At 43.4% G+C, this 17,981-nt stretch overlaps 1 protein-coding gene across 4 annotated transcripts in view; it reads right to left on the bottom strand.

Annotated features, from left to right (window-relative positions):
• PRDM16 (PR/SET domain 16) overlaps positions 1–17,981 on the bottom strand; it is a 295,903-nt gene that overhangs the window by 126,199 nt on the left and 151,723 nt on the right. For all 4 annotated transcript variants that reach the window (XM_039727795.1, XM_039727797.1, XM_039727796.1 and 1 more), the window contains one exon: positions 16,261–16,311. In XM_039727795.1, coding sequence (XP_039583729.1) covers positions 16,261–16,311 — 51 coding nt within the window. The remainder of the gene's footprint in view (positions 1–16,260; positions 16,312–17,981) is intronic.

Raw genomic sequence — 17,981 nt, 5'->3', positions numbered from 1 at the left:
GTCTAACAGTTCTTTTTAAATGCATGTGTTAATTATCTTGCCACCGCTGTAATTTCTCCCTGTAGTCCATTAATTAAGAGGTCACAATCTAAGAGCATGTTTACCCAATAAGCTTTCTTTTTTAATTATCCTAATTGCTTGGATACTGACAAAGACTCCATCCCTCCCCTTCCTCTGAGTGGATTAGAAAACGACATTTCAAAGCCCCACACAATGATGGGTCTGTAAAACACACATATATTTATATCTGTTTTTATAACTCCGTGATGTTCAAACATCAAAGGTCAACGAGCCACAAGGCGCTGCATTTGCATGGCTGTATAAAATGTAGAGACAAACTGCCCTCCATTAATTGATCCATTAGCCTGGAATGTTCTATTGGTCAGGAAAAATATAAGCAAAAATCTTCAGAATAGGAACGAGATGGTTGTTCACAGCTTGGTGTGTCCTGGAGACCACCAGAGCTTCCTATCTCTGCCTGCTCCTGCAGGGATGGCTGTGGATAAAAGCAGGCAGAAATAGAAATAAAGAAGGGAAAAAGCACTCAGCTTTCACTGCAGCAAAGATCAGTTTTATTCTCCCTGTTCCCAATGTTCCCTTCCCATGGGTCACATCTCGGCAAGCTGGTCCCACCGCCTTTTTTACTGACTTTGCAGAACTCAACAGACAAAATCTCTACCACTTAAAATTTTTTAAACCCTTCCTTTTGTCAAGTATTGAAAAGGGAAAAACAGCAATTTGAATTCCAGATAGGATTTTTAACACTATTAGCAGAAATCATGTCCAGAAAAATTACTACTGTGACAGAATGTGAAATGACATTTGATATGTCAAGTAAAGTGATTTTTTTGTTGTTGTTTTAATAAACCCAACGTCTCATTCAGACCAGTCATCTCAGGAACTATATAACAGAAGTATAATTACTTAGAAATTGCTTAGGTAAGCGTGATTGATGCATGGTAAATAGATGTTTCCAGCACTTATTGTTTCTTCCTGATGGATTAGGAAGAGTTGTTTAACAGTTCATTTGACCAGTCTCTCCTGGTGTTTCTCGAGTCTGGCTGTGCCAGTCAGCACCAGCAGTTCCTGGTAGTTTAAGTCTCTTTAATAAAGATTAAGATGTCAGAGGTCCTGCATTGCACAAAATCCCGATTTTATTAACTTCTCATTATCAGCTGAAATATGAAGTGCATTTCTTTTCATCTGGAGAGCAGCACTTTCTCAAGGGAAAGGATAGATACCTCAGACACATTTTGGGTGCTCTGGAGTGGGTTTGTCCCAACCTTGGCTGATGCTGGGGAGCATTTTCTCACCCAAGGGCATCCCATACGTGGATGTTCCTCCCCAGAAAATGTTTGGATACCATGTTTGTGGGCAGGTTACTGAGCTGGCAGCGAGGCTGAGCACTCACACTCCAGCACTTCAGTCAATCCAGCTTCCATGAAAGAGCAGAAAAAGTGCTGGGCAGGAAGACTGAAACCTCAAAAGCCAGGGCTCAGCCAACACTTCCTTCCTCACACCCAACAGAACTCGAGGAGCAACAGCAGCAAGACCACACAAAACTCCTTGAAAGAGATCCTAGAGGTGTCCAAAGTGCACCCTGAGCAGCAGGCAGATAAACTCTGATGCCATCGAAGTGAACTTAGGCAGAACCTGATAAAGTGAAACTGCAGCAGCCCCGTGCAGCTCCCGAATGTGTCACTGGGGAAAGGCTCCTGCTCAATCCCGTGTGTTTTCTCCCACCCCAAAACCCTGCAGGTCAGTGCTACACCAACAGATGCTGCAGCAGGATCGCGCTCCCAGCCACGCTCTCAAGGGATTTCTGAAAGCTGGCAAATTGATGTATTTTGCATATTTTAAAAGCGAGTCTTTGTGGAACTTCTCGTTTTGCAGGCTGCTGATTGCAGGGAGGGCAGAGCCGGCTCTGTGTGTGTTTGAACAGGCTGGCTCTTGCTGGGAAACTCTCCACGGAAAGAGTTAAGAGGGAAAAACAGTTGTTGTGGTGTAACCCCGGCCCTGCAGCCCGGGATCCCAGCCTCCCGGGAGGGTTAAGCTCTATTACTTCTGGTCCCTGACACTGCTAATGGCACTCTCTAACTAATTGCATTTCTATACCTCCACATACGGCCGGGCAACAAGTAAGCCCTTTAATCAAACAGCTTCATCTACTTCTAATTAATTCCATTTCTATGCCTTTTTAAGAGCACAGGAACATACAAAGATAGAGATGATGGAGCGCGTTCTGCGCGCGGCTGCCGGCAGCAGCTCCCCTCACGACGTGTCCCCACCTCACACCTTCCGTGCTGTGGAAACAGAACGACCCCCATGGCAGGGAGAAATGATGCATCTGACTTATCAGAAGGCTAATTAATCACTTTGTTATATTATTCTATATTATATTACATTATATTACTTTATATCTAAACTGAATCTGCCAAGTGCTCAACTGCACTGTCAGCCGACAATCCCAACACTCACACTTGGCCCTGACAGGCCAAGGAAACAAAACACCATCACTTTGGGTAAACGACCTCCATATTGCATTCTACTTTTGCACAAACACAGGCACAGCAAATAATAAGAATTGTTTTCCCTTTCTCTGAGCTTCAGAGAATGTGAAACCGAGAAATATTCTTGGGAAGAATTGTGCCTTGCTTTTGTCTGTGAAGAGAAATATGGCAACACCGTGCCCCACTTGCCTGGGCCCGCCTGGATTGGGTTTTTGACTTTTCTGCAGTTTGTTCTTTCAATAAATGAGAGTTTAGGGGATGTTTCACATTGTGATTCGAGAGCCCAGAACCCTGTGCACACTCTGAGATCTTTTGTACCTGCACAATCACCTCCACCAAAGCCATGAGTGGAATCATCTGTGATTCCCTCGGCGAGTTGTTTTGGTGTTTGCCACCGGGTTTAATCACTTTTTGTTCCATCAGAACCAGCACTGGCCTTGCCCTGCCGGCGCTGAGGGACGACTGTGGCATCAGCTGAGCAAACAGAGGGGGATGTTTGCACACCCAGACCCAACGCAAAGCCTTCAATCCAAGCTTTGAAGGAAATGCTGATTCCTCCCCGACAGTTACTTCTTTGATAAAACAGGTCGATGTAGCAGGAAAAAACAAATAAAAAAAACCCCCCCAAACCCCCAAAAAACTGAAACCAAAACAAACCAAAAAAACCAAAAACCAAACAAATAAAAAAATAAAAAACTCAGCTTCTGGCTCTTTAGGAAAGAGAACCACATCTGCCAGGAGCTGCCTGTTGCAAAGGTATGTATGTACAAAAGGCACGATAAGTGGGTGCTGAGCAGCGAGGAGTGGCAATTATCAGTTGCACATATCATTAGAGTCTCTCAGCTTTTCAATGGCACGGAGCTCCCCACGCCGTGTTTGCTGGGCCAGGTAAAAGGGGACTCTTAATACTGTGCAAATATGACTTACCGAAGGACTTTGCTTTCTCACCTATTCTCGGGCTTTTCAAATCAACATTATTAATTGGTGGCTTATCAGTAAGTGCTGTCTGGCAGTTAAAGGATGTTTCCACCCCGTGCAACGATACATAGAAACTCAGCAATGTCAGCAGCAAGGACAAAGAACTGCCATGTTGAAACAGAAAAATGCTTCGACACCTTCAATCCTCTTTATAAAAGCACTGAGCATTCCAGCATTCACTTGCAGCTGTTATTCCATGTTCTATCATCCTTGTTTTAACTTAATGCATTAATTTAGAACTCTGGCCTACAGTTACAACTATTAGGACTTCTACTTTCTTTCTTTCTTTCTTTCTTTCTTTCTTTCTTTCTTTCTTTCTTTCTTTCTTTCTTTCTCTTTCTTTCTCTTTCCTCTCTCTATCTCTCTTTCTTTCTTTATCTTTCTTTTTCTCTCTCTTTTTCTCTTCCTTCCTTTCTCTCTTCCTCCTCTTCCTTCCTTTCCTTCCATTTCCTCTGTTTTTCTGTTATCCAGGTAGGTACAACCACACGTTTTAGAATCTGGATCAACTGGTTTCCATGCTGGATAACTCAGCCACTTTCAGCCCCTCAGATCACCTTGCTCTGCCAGCTCTCCTGAGCACCAAATCCACTTGAAAACGGAGAAAAATGTTCGGCTGATAAGGAAAACCGAACACAAAGGGCACGACACTTCCCAGACACCATTAAAGGGAGGCAAAGAGAGCCTAAAACGAGAAGAAAAGCTTTCAGTGCCCCCAGCTCGCGTTTTCCCCGTGTGCTGGGGCCGCACACGTGCGGAATGAAAGGACACTCGGGCTCCTGCCTCCCTTTCTCACTGATGAACAAGATAAACCCACGAGCTCCATGAAAACCCGAGTGCTGGGAGGGAGCTGGGCAACCCCTCATTCTCATGCAGGATTGTGGAGATCCAGGCCGGCCTGGCAGGTATTTGTGTGAACCTCTCCAGAGCCTGCAGGGACAGGTATTTTATCTGCTCCCCAGAGAGTCTGCTCAGCTCTCAGCTATTCCAGGGGCTCGTTTTTCTCAGCATCCAACCCAAACCTTGCTCCTGGGCTGGTTCCTGCTGGTCCCATTCTGTGCATGCCACAGGTGAGTGACCAAAAAAGCAGAATACGAATTTCGGCAGCTTCTTTTACAGTATGACATTATCTTCAAAAATTTTTCCTGTACAAGCACAAAATCAGCTCAAATTCATTTATTTAAAGGACTTCTGTGCCACCACATTTTGCTGTTTTACAACAGCAAACCTGTGAAATGAGATGCTTAGCAGTTTTCTTCTTCTTCTTCTTCTTCTTCTTCTTCTTCTTCTTCTTCTTCTTCTTCTTCTTCTTCTTCATCGTCTTTGTATTTTTTTTCTTTTTTTTTTAAAGATGAGATGCTTAGCAGTTTTCTTCTTCTTCTTCTTCTTCTTCTTCATCGTCTTTGTCTTTTTTTTCTTTTTTTTTTTTTAAACGAAGTTGTTATTCATTGATATTTAAAAAAGAAAGCAAACAAATATTTGATGTGCTGTGTTAGCATGAAAAGGGGGAGCCCTGTACAAGCACAGAAAGCACAGGTGAGCTATTTTATGGGAGTGAAAACAACCTGGGGAGGAAATGGGGCTACTACAAAGGTAAATCCTGGCTGTGTAAATACAGAGAGAGAGGTTTGGTTGTCCTCAAATGGGAGAGAGAGGCACCAACCACGTGGCTTTGCAATTCAGTTTGACATCTTTAAGCATCACAGAAAAAGCACAAAAAGCACAAGACTGAGGGAAGAGCAGAGGTACAGGAGATCAGTGAGATCAGCAGTTTCTGTCCTACCCAAAAAGAGAGTCCAGCAGATTTTCTGACTGACACTAAATATTAATTTAACCACAGAGCTGAGAAATGTAGCTGGAAAAATCTCCTTTCCCTCTTTAAAACCTAAAATCTGAACATCATGCCAATCAATTTGTGGTTGTGCTTTGTGGAGACTCAATTAATGAAGATAAATTTTTTAAAAGTCCTTTTTCTTGAATTCTACTCCTCTGCAAGAAGCAAAACACACTCAAAGCCTTGTCCAGCTCTAAAGGATTTCTGAACTTCCAGAGAAAAAGCAAAATTCCATTAGTTTTTTTTCATCATTTATGTGCACAAGCTTCCAACACTTCCAGGCTTTCCCTGGCGTTACAAACAGAACAGAGAAAATGCAACAAGAAAATCTGTTCCTTGGGTATTTCCAGCCCAGTTACTCTGAGGAATTAGAAGAAATCTATGAAAGAAAACAATAAAAATAAAGTCATGTGCAAGGTTTTCATGGATGTTTTTCAGACCAAAGGGGTTCTGATGGATTTCAGAGATGCATCCAAACTTCACAGTGAGTTTCCAAACCAAACATGGCTGCAAACCCTCACATCCATCAGCTGCTCCTTTGCCAATCTTCCTATCATGGAGCAAAATGACCCTTTAAAATTGTCCCAGAATATTCTGCTTTCATGGCTGTTTTGCTCTGTACCACTTTGAAGTCACCAGAACAAAAATATTCATATTTCCAATGGTTAAAGCCTTGTTCTGGGCAGTAATGTGGATATACACCAGGATTAAATAGTAAATCTCATTTTTCCGACTTCATTGCTCTGAGAAAATCATGCTATCAGCATAATAATAATTAAAATGTCCACGACTAACCATTATGGCTTCTTTCTTGGAATCAAATACTTTAAAAATGGATCATTAGGTGGTGTGAACAGCAGCTGAACATGAAGTGTTTTGCATAAACCCAACTCAGCTCCTGGATGAGGATGGGATTTTCTGGATGGTTGAATTTATATTTATATTTATATTTATATTTATATTTATATTTATATTTATATTTATATTTATTCTAAATAACTATCTATATCTATACTATTGATATCTATATCTATATCTCTGAAATAGCAATGCCTTGGAAAAATAAACATTTTTTAAATCCCACATTTCCTACTCCAGGAATGCCCAGTTTGTACCTGGGTTTAGCAGGGGATGCTCTGGGGTTTGCAGGAAAGAGCAAAGGAGCACATGGTGAGCAGCAGAGCTGGAATGGAGGGTGGGACACTCTCCCAATCCCAAGTTTTTCTTGGCAAAAGGTCTGGCAAATCCAAACTGCCAGGAATAAATTGCTGTTGGAACTCGAGGACATGTTGGAGTCATCAGCAGACACAAAGCCTGAGAGGAAGGATTTCACTCAGGGACAGCACAACCTCCTTAGGAAAAATTGCACATCCTCCCTGCTTGGCATTGCAGGAAAGCAGGGAAATAACCTGTGGCATTCACATTCTCTGAAAAATCCCTTTGCCCTGGATTTTCCTCCTGGGAAGCTGAGAAGCCTCAGGGAAAAGAAAAACAATTCTTATCTCATTTGCTTCTCCTGTGTTGTGCTCATGTGGAATGTGTTTGGAGATTGTTCACCCACAGGTGATTGTTTCATTGCATTCTGGTGTGAATTATTTTGACTCATTGGCCAGTCGGGGCCAAGCTGTGTCGAGGCTCTGGAAAGAGTCACGAGTTTTCATTATTATCTTTTTAGCCTTCTGTAAGTATCCTTTCTGTATTCTTTAGTATAGTATTCTTTAATATAATACAGTATTACAAAGTAATAAATTAGCCTTCTGAGAACATGGAGTCTGATTCATCATTCCTCCCTGCCATGAGGATCCCTGCAAATACAATAAAAACCCTCCAGGATTCCTCTGCTCCCAACAGGAATTGAGAGGAAGAAGAGACAGCCAGGCAGAAAAAAGGGATGAGGTCAGAGTAAGGAGCATCCCAAGCCCAGACAGAGCTCAGCGTCCAGCTGAGGGTGTTTCCCTGGGGTGGATTTACAAGGCAACCCCAGCCCCAGCACAGACATTTTCCAGGATTCACCTATTTTAAGATTCCCATGACATGTAAAATGATTAATCTCCATTTCATGGCAGCAGGAGCTGAGCAAGAGACTGCTTGAATTGGCCAAGATAACCAGGAGAAAAGTCCAGCTCATTTCTCGGCAGCGCTGCAGAAAGAGGGAAAAACTGAAGCAGGTATTAAGGGAAGAGATGAACAATGAAAGTGAAGACTTTCCTGGTTTTACATATAAATTTTAGTAAGTGGAAGGGCAAACATTGAAAAAATTAAAATTTCTCTTGACTCATTTTTAAATTGAATATTTCAGGAAAGAAGAATTCAATACTGTCCTAAAAACTACCTTGAGGCAGCAGCACTGATACAAATTTCCAGAATTTTCCCAGGCCTTCTGTGAGGAAGAACCAACATCCTGGGGCAGAGGAGCTGAAGCTAAAGACTGAAATTCCAGTGGAAACTCAAAGAAGCAATTCCTTTAGGAGTTGCAATTTATTCTTCTGGAACAGAAGAAATTATTGCACCAAGCAGGGGCTAAGATGTCCGGACAGCAGCAGTGCAGAACTATCTCTGCAGCAGTTATTAATGAGCTGGAAAAATGCTGGGTAGCAAATTCACCTCCCCTCCCCAAGGCCAGAATTCATGGCAACAAATCCCTAAAATAATCAGCTAACTCCAGAAGATTAGGAGAGGGGATGCCTCCAGATGACAGAAGATTTCTTAATTTCAGTTACTTATAAGGTCACATTAAGCAGGAGGAAAATTTCCTCTGAAGTTTACAAATTAGTTTCTAATCTATTCCACAGCTTTTGGTATTTCTGGTCTATATTCTGTGTTACAGTCTAAAATAAGGAGGGCAAAAAAGTAATAAAAGAATGAATTGCTTGGGTTAGCCAAGAAAGGATTTAAGCACTTAATTTAGACTCCTTCTGCTGCTATTATTATTATTATGTATATTTTTATATATATTTATATACATGTTTACAGAGCTGAAATTTCCAGAGGGAAAGCACTACTGAACATCACAGAGGAGCTGACTTCTGGTGATTACTTCTCTTTATTTTTCTCCCCAAACTGTCCTGTGAAAAATAAACTTGGTTGGCTTGTTTTATTTTTTCCCAGAACATGCATTTTAACATCTCATAGAAACATTGTAGAATCTAAAATCAAAATATATCAATATATGTTGTTGTCCCTGTGGGACAACAGTCCCACCTTTGCTGCTCTGCAGAACCTTGATTTATTTCTAGGAAAAAAATATGAAAAAAAAAACAAAATAAAAAATATATTTTGTTTTGTTATGTTATGTATATTTCTATTTAATTATTGTTCACTGGCACCCAGTTCTCTGCGTTCTGGCTTTCATTTTTACAGCAGCACCATCAGTGCTGGACCCAACTTCAAGTCCCCCTGGTGTTTCTCACCCTCCCCCTCCCCTTTCCTCCCTCCCCAGCTGCTGTCCAGCTTTTCCTGCTTATCCAGGGAGCTCCAAGAGGCTCCTGCCTGACCCAAATTCTCCTTCCAATGGGATCAACCCAGCCCTGCAACCCCTCAGCATCCCAGAGCACCTCATGGAACCATCAACCTCCTCTAAGACATGGAACCACACACTAAAACCCAATTCCAGGCTCCCCAATGGCACAGGAGCCTGTCCTGGGAGAGATCCCAGCTGCCACACTGAGGAATATTCCCTGTTCCGGGGAAAAACCTGGAGCTGGCCCAGGGCAGCCCCGTCCCCTGCTGCTGCATCAGCTCCCAGCCCACCCCAGAGGTGGTTCTGCATCCAGAGCTGACTCCAGGAGCTGATTCCAGCAAAACCCTGGTGCCACACTCAGCTCAGCATCCCAGCAGGAACTGCAGAGCAGAGGGAGGGGAGGGGGCTCTGTGTGTGTGTTACCTTCCAAGTTACCACACAGCCCCCAAATCCCACAGGCTATCATTCCAAAATTTGTGATGTTTTGTCTACTCTGGTGATTTAAGGTTTGTCAGAAAATGTCAGAAAGGCCACGGGGCCAAGGGCTTCCTGATGACTGAGGATTTTCTTTCACATGACCTTCCTGAAGTTGATTTTGGGCTCCAGACAGTGCTGCCTTCAGCTCTGACAGGGGCCGGCTGGCAGCAGATTCATGGGGATCTCTGGGGCATTCTGGCATTTTCAAACTGAGCCGGGGCTGTAAGGCCTCCTAATCATCCAGAATATTGTTTCACTGGCGGGCTGGAAATGCCAGCCCCTCACTTTGGATAGCAGGGAAAAGGAGCCTGGGCTCCTGATGCAAACAATTAAAAACACATCAGATGTGAGTGGATAAGCAGCAATGCTGGGTATTGGCATTTCATGTGTGATAGTGCACGTGGCTTTTAACAGGGGAGCACTGAAATGAATTTTATAAACACAGAGGGAAAAGGAGGATCGGGAGAGAAGTGTTAAAACATTAATTTGTGATCAAACTCTTAATTTGTTTCAAAATCTTAAATTGTGTTGAAACTCTTCGTTTGTGTTGAAACTGTTAATTTGTGTTCAAACTGTTAAATGTGTGAGCATTCCCACAAACCCCAAGCAAAGGGAGCAGGGACCAGCACATGAGGGTTTCAGATTATTTAGGAAACTCTTGGTTATAAAAAAGTTTAGGAATCTTGAATTTGCATGTGTTATTAGCATAACTATTACTCAGTCAGAACGTCTTAATGAGTCTCCTTTGTGCCCTGATCACAGAACCATGGAATGGTTTGGGTTGGACCTTAAAGGTCACCTCATTCTACCCCATTCCATGGCCAGGGACACCTTCCACTGTCCCAGGGAGCTCCAATGTCCATCCAGCCTGGCCTTGGACACTTCCAGGGATCCAGGGGCAGCCACAGCTTCTCTGGGCACCCTGTGCCAGGCCATCCCCACCCTCACAGGGAAGGATTCTAAATCATTTATTCTGCCAAGGCAGCAGCCACCTGTCTCCTGACCTCCACAGAAATGCAGTTTCTAACTCAAACCCAGCCCAAAGTCTGTGTTGGGCTGGATTTTGAGTTAGAAACTGGGTTTGAGTTAGAATCCCATCTGTGCTTGGGATGCATCAAGACAACCAGGTGACCTCTCCTAAACCTGCCTGGAGTTCAGGGACACTTTTATCTGAGGGAATGCTGCTCACTGCAGGCATGTGTCACCTGAGCTATGCATGGGAGCAGCTCAGCAGCACGGTTTGGACATCTCCTGAGCCCCAGCAATGCAGGGGAATCAAACACAGGTTATAAATCAGTGCTGGGGAACAGCTCGACATCGCAGCTCTGGGGTTTGCACTGGATGGAGGAGGAGAAGAACCAGCTTAACTCACAAAAAGATCTTATTTAGAACTGCGTGAGGAGCTCACACCATACCCAAAATCCACATTATTTGCCAGGGAGAAATAGGAAATTGCCATTAACCACTTCATAGCCTGCAGGTGTAGAGCCTGGGCCAGCCCCTGCTCTGCCCTGCGTGTGCCTGGGGCTGCCTCAGCCTTCTGCAGATATGGAGAGAGCAAACTTAACCACTGCCAGTCCTCTTAACTTGGCCTGATTTATGGGCTCAAAACCCCCCGAGATCTCTTCACGGAGCCATTTCTCATACCCACACTCACTGAACAACCCAGCCCAAACATCTGTATCACAGAAATTCAACATACAATGTTATTCCTGCGAAATAATTTAACCATCACTTTCTTTGCCGACTTTTCCGTGCCAGCCTTACACCTTTTTTTTTTTTTACTTTACATGCTTCATTTCAGCAAAATCAAGGATGCAAACTTCTTAGAAGTACTTAGTTTCCATGGAAACCTAAGCTGACCGCAACATTATTGTTCTCAAGAGGGAACTGACTTTACTATATGTTCATTCACTGAATTAATGGACTCCTGGTTCTTTTATTAGCAGCTCTCTAACAATAGAAAGAGAGAAATGTTATAAAAAAGACTCTCAGACAACTGTCCACTCTTTTGTCCAGGGCTTATTGGAATGACGCAAGTCTATTCAGGAAAAGATTATAAAAATCAACTCAAAGCTGCCTGTGTTTGTGGCTGCTAAATATACCTTTATTTCATAAAGATACAACCTATAAAACAAGCAAATTAAAGCTCTTTTTTAAAGTAGTAACTGTGAAGCAGCAGCCCTGGAGAAATGGGGCTTTAGCTCCCAAATCTGGGATTGTTGCCCCCTCCCACGGGGTTGTGGAGCATCTTTGACCCCCAATTCTGTGTCAGCTCTCAGCCAGGATGAGGACTGTGCACAAATTGGAGGGGGGTGATTCTTCAATACACAGAAAAGTGAAGAAAACTCACTGAAATCTGTGGGAAATCCTCACCGAGAGTTTGAGAACACCTTCTACAAGCTGGGGATAATATGACAATATATCCCTGTTAAGTGCAGAAATGCAATTTGTGCTGCAAAGGGAGCAACTCAGAGCAGGCCAGGTTCAAATCTGCAATTTGAGAAATTGCAAATCCGAGTTCAAATCTGCAATTTGAAACATTTCAAATCTGAGTTCAAATCTGCTATTTAAAAAATTGCAAATCCAGGTTCAAATCTGCAATTTGAAACATTTCAAATCCGAGTTCAAATCTGCAATTTGCTCGCACAAGGCTCAGCCCTGGGGCGTTTGTCCTGCCCAGTAATTGCTGCACAAAAGACAGTGAGCAGCTCCCTTGCTCTTCCCTAACTGCCTTCCTGAGTGCTTATTGAAGTCTGATTTCTTACTCCTCTGGGTCATCATTCATCAGCCCCCCAGATCCCACCGGGAGAGCCCGGCCAGACCTCTCCACATCCCTCCTTGCCAGAGGCCATTCCTGGCGGCCCCGTGATATAGAAAATGTCTTCACAGCGACCCGGCGGGACGGGCCGCGGCCATAATACCCAAATAATCATTTGGCAAATTATCATAATTATCAATCAATCATCCCCGTGTGAACAATGTGCTGCTGAAGTATCAGATGGTTCCTGTGACCTGTAGCATTTTGGATATAATAATAAACCCGGGGAGATTTATGGCCCCATCCCGCTCTTCGCATCTGCAGCGGCAAAACGCTCATTGGGTTTTGCTTTTGCTTTAGAGCTCAAAGCTTTCCTTGTACCTGCGTTTCTTGTTTGCTACTTGATGCTTTTTATAAAGGCCAAAATTTCTGGTCACACCCTGAAATATTACACCCAGTTTTCTAAAATTCACTCTATTTTTAAAAATAAATCTGTGTGATTTGTGAGCGCAGAATAACCGTGCTGCTTAAATTGCTTTTACTCCACAGCCTCATCAGCATTATATTTACAGCTTCTAATATTTGGCAATGTAGGAATGAGGCCAGCTAGAGGAGGGGGGGAAAATTGGTTTTGTCTTCAGTTTTTGTTGTGTTTTGCACAATACCAGATTGAATCCAACCCTTTTGAAGCCGATAGCATCTCCCGCTCCCCGTGCAGCACATTCTTGTTAATGGATAAATTCAAGCTCTCCAGAAAGTCAAAGAATAAATTTAAAGCCTTTTGCCAAATGCCTATCCTATTGGATTTTGATAAGACGGCTATTGAGCTTTAATAATGTCTTCTATCCTTTTTCAGCTGGCCCTTAACATGTCTCTTTATTTGTCCCTAAAGCCTCTTCAGCGATGCCTTTTTATTACAAGTCTCTCAGCTTGCTCTCAGGGGAGACAGGGTCGACAAGAGTGATAGATAGATAACTCTATAGATTATCTCCCACAGATGTTTTCTCTCCAGTAGCCCCTCAGGCTATTCCCTCTAAGTAAACAGAAACTAAATAGAGAGTCTACTGAAGAGAGAAGTCCCTGAGGTCCCTTGTCACCACGGTCAGAAAAACAGCCCAGCCTGGGGAGGCTGGCTGGGAGCTCTGCACACACAGAGAATCCTTCCCCAGCATTCTGGAACCCTCATCCAAAGTGACCCTTGGAGGGGGGGGAAATGCGTCGACTTGGGGGAAAAAAAAAGGTGGTGTGTAATGGGCACAGGCTTTGCTTCCTGCTGGAGGAAGTGGAAATCTTTCAGCTCAAAGTTGAAGCAAAATGACAACGGGGACGGTGACAATGACAACAAGGTGTTTGCTCAGTTTATTAAATGCTTGGAAAATTCAGAGAGAGGGGACACTGAACTGCTTTCTAAGCAAAATAAACAGAGTGCAGGGAAATGGGCTGGGAAAAAGACATTTGGGAGCAGGGGACAAAAAACACCCCAGGTATTACTCATATTTTCATCTCTGAGTGTCCTCATTCAGGTCGCTAAAATAACTAAAATAAGTGATTTTCCTGGTTTAATATTGCTTCCAGCACTGATTATTTAAAATTAAAAAAACAAGATGAGGAGCTCGTGTGTATTTGTCAAAGTTAAACTAAATATCAGCTAGCAAAGGTGATACAAGGAAAGCTCGTTAGGTGTACACAACATTTCAATCCATGGAGCAGCACAGATATAAAAAATGATCCTGGATATGGGTCCTTCAATGACATTGAATTAGTCCTGTCAGACAATCACTAACAAAGAAATCAGCTTTGTGGTGTTAGTGGTCCCAGCAGAAATAACAGTAACATGAACTGAAAAATACTGGGTACGGTGAGAAATACTTATTCTATGTGCTCCAAGCCAAAAAACCCCCTGTTTTATTCTACTACAAAACAGGCTCTGCTGTGCTGCAGACTTTCTCCTGCCTTTCATTTCATTAAAGTTATGTAAAAGAGTAGTTTTTTCCTGGGAGCTTAAGAGCAGAGATAGTTCTGGGGCCAGTTTTAAGCAGAGGTTGCTTCATGCATCTCCCTACACCTCTCACTGCCATCACCTTCCCTTCCCTACTTTTTCCTGGTTTTACAGGTTTTTCTCTGCATTTTGGAGGGTTTTTTTCTCTTTCTAGTCCTTATTAGTGCCCAATTCTGAACCTGTGATGCAGCAGTCAAAAGAGCCACTGAAATTATGGTCTCTGCAGCTTCGATTTCCTCCCCTCCCAGTTTAAATCAGGCCACCCACTCCAGTTACATTTGTCTTCAGTCACCTTCTCGCCACCAACTCATCTCTGAAGGAATAGGAATAAATTGAAGTCAAATCTCAACCATTGTGTCTTCAGGGATATGACAACTGAATGATTTAGAGAGGCTGGAAAAGGAAATCTGCTCCCGAGAGGGTTTTGTGCCACTGGAGCCAAATGCCAGAGTGCTACTTCCAAACAATTGAGAGATCCTACAAAAATTGTCCGGAGTGATTTCTCATTCTTTAGTTTTCATTTTCTCCTGACTGAAAAGCTGTCTCACAGTAGTCTTTTCACAAGCCATAAAGTTTAGACTTGAACTCTTTACCTTACTGCTCTGACCTCCTTTACCCCAGCTGTAAAACCCTACTGCCCATCCTTCAATAAATTTATCACCTCATAAACTCCCACTAGTGCTTCTCTACAATGCATTTAAAAGACACAAGTAGAAGGCCAGGCCTTCCCCCCTTGTCAAATATCACAATTGTCCAGTTTTATACCTGCTGCACAGGGAAATATTTAAGGACATGGCATTTTTCAAAGACCTGCAGTTTTTGTAACAATCCCCCTTGAAATAAAAGCACAAAGTTTAAATACAAATCCATGGACTGAACATATAAAACTGCCAGTTTTGTGTTTCCCTGTTTCACACAACTCCTGCTCTCTTTGGGGTACTGCAGGTCCTGGAGGTGGGGATGGAGAATTCATTTGTGATATTGTAATTAAAGACTGAGTAAGAATTAGCCGAGCCATGGAGAATTCCCTCCATCCTTGTGGGGATAATGAGAACTTGCCACCTTGTCACCACGTCTGTCCAGACAAAAGGATCCCACAGAGGCAGGGACAGACACCCCATGAGTTATGGAGGTGCCCAAGGTAAAAAGTTCAGCCCTGTTGCCACAGGTCCCTGGCGAGGTCACGGCATGCTCAAAGGATGTTTCCTCTTGGAAATAAAACCTGATTTTTTATTTTTTAATGTGGTGAGAATAGAACAGGCCATACTGGACATGTGTCTAAATCCCCTTTCCCAGCCTGGCTCTGGAGCCTGGCAAGGATTGTGTTTCACTCTGGCAGAGGAAAGCAAGGGATTCCTTTCAGTTTCAAGAGTGGAGGAGCAGCATGGCCTGAAGGATGAGCAGCAATGTGGCAAGGGCTAGCCTCAGAGATTTCCCACTCCCAAAACCCTCACAAACAGGCCTGTGAACATCCTTTACAAGACAACTGCACATAAAAGGAGTCACAACCAGCTCCTCATTTCAGAGAGGACACACAAGCTGCAGCCATTGAGAAGCTCTAATCAAACCCGACTTGTAAAGCCTTAATCAGCAAAGCTGTTAACCAACAGATCCACATGGAACAAAACCTCATTTCAGTGCCTCTGAGGGCAACCCCAACCCAAACAGCAGCCTGGCTACCCAAACATGTCATGCTGAGGCTGCCTCCCAGCTCCAGTGGAGACATTTGTGCAGCTGGGCTGAGTGTGGAACACATTTTCTTTGGTCACTGCTCCAGTTGGAGCCCCACAATGTGATGAAAAGCACCACTAATGCATCACACGGGCTGAATTTTATTCTTTCACAGACCTATTCCTTCTCCCTTGGACTTCACATAAGCCACATTTGATGCTGAAGTGACCTCCAAAAATTTAGCACTTTTAACAAAGGACCAACATTTTCTTTTACTGGAAAAGAGGTAAATGAGGTTTCTCACTTTGGCCCGGCAGCTGTTTGTGTTGTAGCTGAATCAAGGAACACCTCAAACTATTATTTTCTCTTTCATAATGACTGGAATCACAAAAAGACAGAAAAATATGCCAACAGAACCACAACACTTAATCCAAAAAAACAACAGCAAACACTGGAAAACTTTTACGACGTTGTTGCCATCAACTCCTTGGTCCAAAAGGGAGGGAAAAGTGGCCAGGTGCATTTCCAAGCCAGCGAATAAAACAACTCCCAAAAGATTGAGCCATGTCCTACCTTTTTAATATTGCCCTCTTGGGAGGTCACCTCGGGATCAGTCAGTATTTGCTAAGGAAAAAACAGAATAGAAACAAAATTCAGTTGTGTTGCAACTGAAATGCTGTAAAATAACAGAGATTCATATTGCTGTTGTTATGATGATGATGAGGAGAATTAATAAATATTATATTATTGATAATAATGGCCAAAACTCACAACTACACCCAGGTGTTTGGGGAAGTTTAATGGAGGGTTTTCAGCACAAGTGTAATTTAGATTTTTATATATATATATATAAAACAGCAAGCAAAAAACAAGCAAAAACAACAACAACAACAACAACAAAAAAACAAAACCAAAAACAAGAAGAGAAACATTTTTATTTATTTATTTTACATATTTTTGTTTTGTTGTATACATCCTTGGGAAAGTAAACTGTCTGTGGCACACTGATTAGTGGAATGGGACCACAATTTTTGTCTATTGACTTAAGGAGCTCATCCTGCTGAGTATACTGAATATAACAGTGCAGTGATAATATTTGCATAGTTGAATTATGTGTATTTTAGAAAAAATATTATATATATATATATATATTTAAGGTTTTCTGTCAGTTCTGTGAATTATTCCCTTAGGTTGGGCAGACAAGGATGGGTGTGGGCGCCAAGGGAACAGGTACCCACAGGATTTCCAGGATTGAGTCCCTCTGGAGCAGATCGCGGGATGCTCCGGCCCCCCCCAGGGCTCTTTAATTCCCCCTCCAGCCGAGGTGTGGTGGAACAAGTCATTAAATCGCTGCTGTGCTCCACCTCAGATTAGCTCCAGGTCAGCAGGCATTCGGGGAGGTCAAGTACCTCAAGCCTGGATCCCCCTCCAGGATAAACACACTGGGAACAGACCCGATCCAGTGGCCCCGCTGGGAATTCCAGCAGCTCCCGGGGCTCTGTGGGGATCTGGGGTGGCTGAGGTCAGACAGGCACCCAAGGACAGGGGTAATCGGGGTGCTCAGGGCTCCCAGAGATGGGGAAGGTGATTCGGCTGCCAAAGAGCAGGAAAAACGTCCAAGAGGAGAGATGAATGTGGAAGGAAATGCAGGTTAAAATGAGGAAGGGGAGTTTGGGGAAGTTCAGGGAAGGGAAGTTCAGGGAAGTTCAGGGAAACTCAATGAAGTTCAAGGAAGAGAAGTCAGGGAAGTTCAGGGAAAAAAAGTTCATGGAAGTACAGGGAAGAGAAGTTCAGGGATGTTTAGGGATGAGAGGAGAGGAGTGGAGAGGAGAGGAGAGGAGAGGAGAGGAGAGGAGAGGAGAGGAGAGGAGAGGAGAGGCTCCATTGCATTTTAGCAGCTGAGAGTTGGCACAAAGCTCCGGGCTCCCTTTGGCCATGCCCAGGTGAGATCGACTGATTTACAAATTTCCAACCCGTTGCCAAATCTCCAGCTCAGCTGCACTAACAAGGGGCTGTTTTTCCATGGGAAGAACCCCAAACCATTCCATGCTTTACACCAGCTCTAATGGACGTTGAAACTGCGGTTTCCAAAGTAGCTGAGAGCAAATAGGATCAAGAGGCAAATCCAGAGCCATAAAATTCTGTGTTCCTACCCTGGAACACCCCGTGAATGACTGGAGTTAAAAATCCATCCTGCCTGTCCTAGATGTCACCAAGCTTCCAGGGTATGCTGATTGCTCACCAGCAACTAGCAATCCCCAAAAACTTTGGAGAATTAGGCCATCAAACTTTCA

This window comes from Passer montanus, unplaced genomic scaffold (genome assembly GCF_014805655.1).
Source record: "Passer montanus isolate IOZ18808 unplaced genomic scaffold, ASM1480565v1 scaffold62, whole genome shotgun sequence".
NCBI classification, from domain to species: Eukaryota; Metazoa; Chordata; class Aves; order Passeriformes; family Passeridae; genus Passer; species Passer montanus.
The sequence above is the reverse complement of the archived record's forward strand: the minus strand, read 5'-3'. Positions and strand labels throughout refer to the sequence as shown.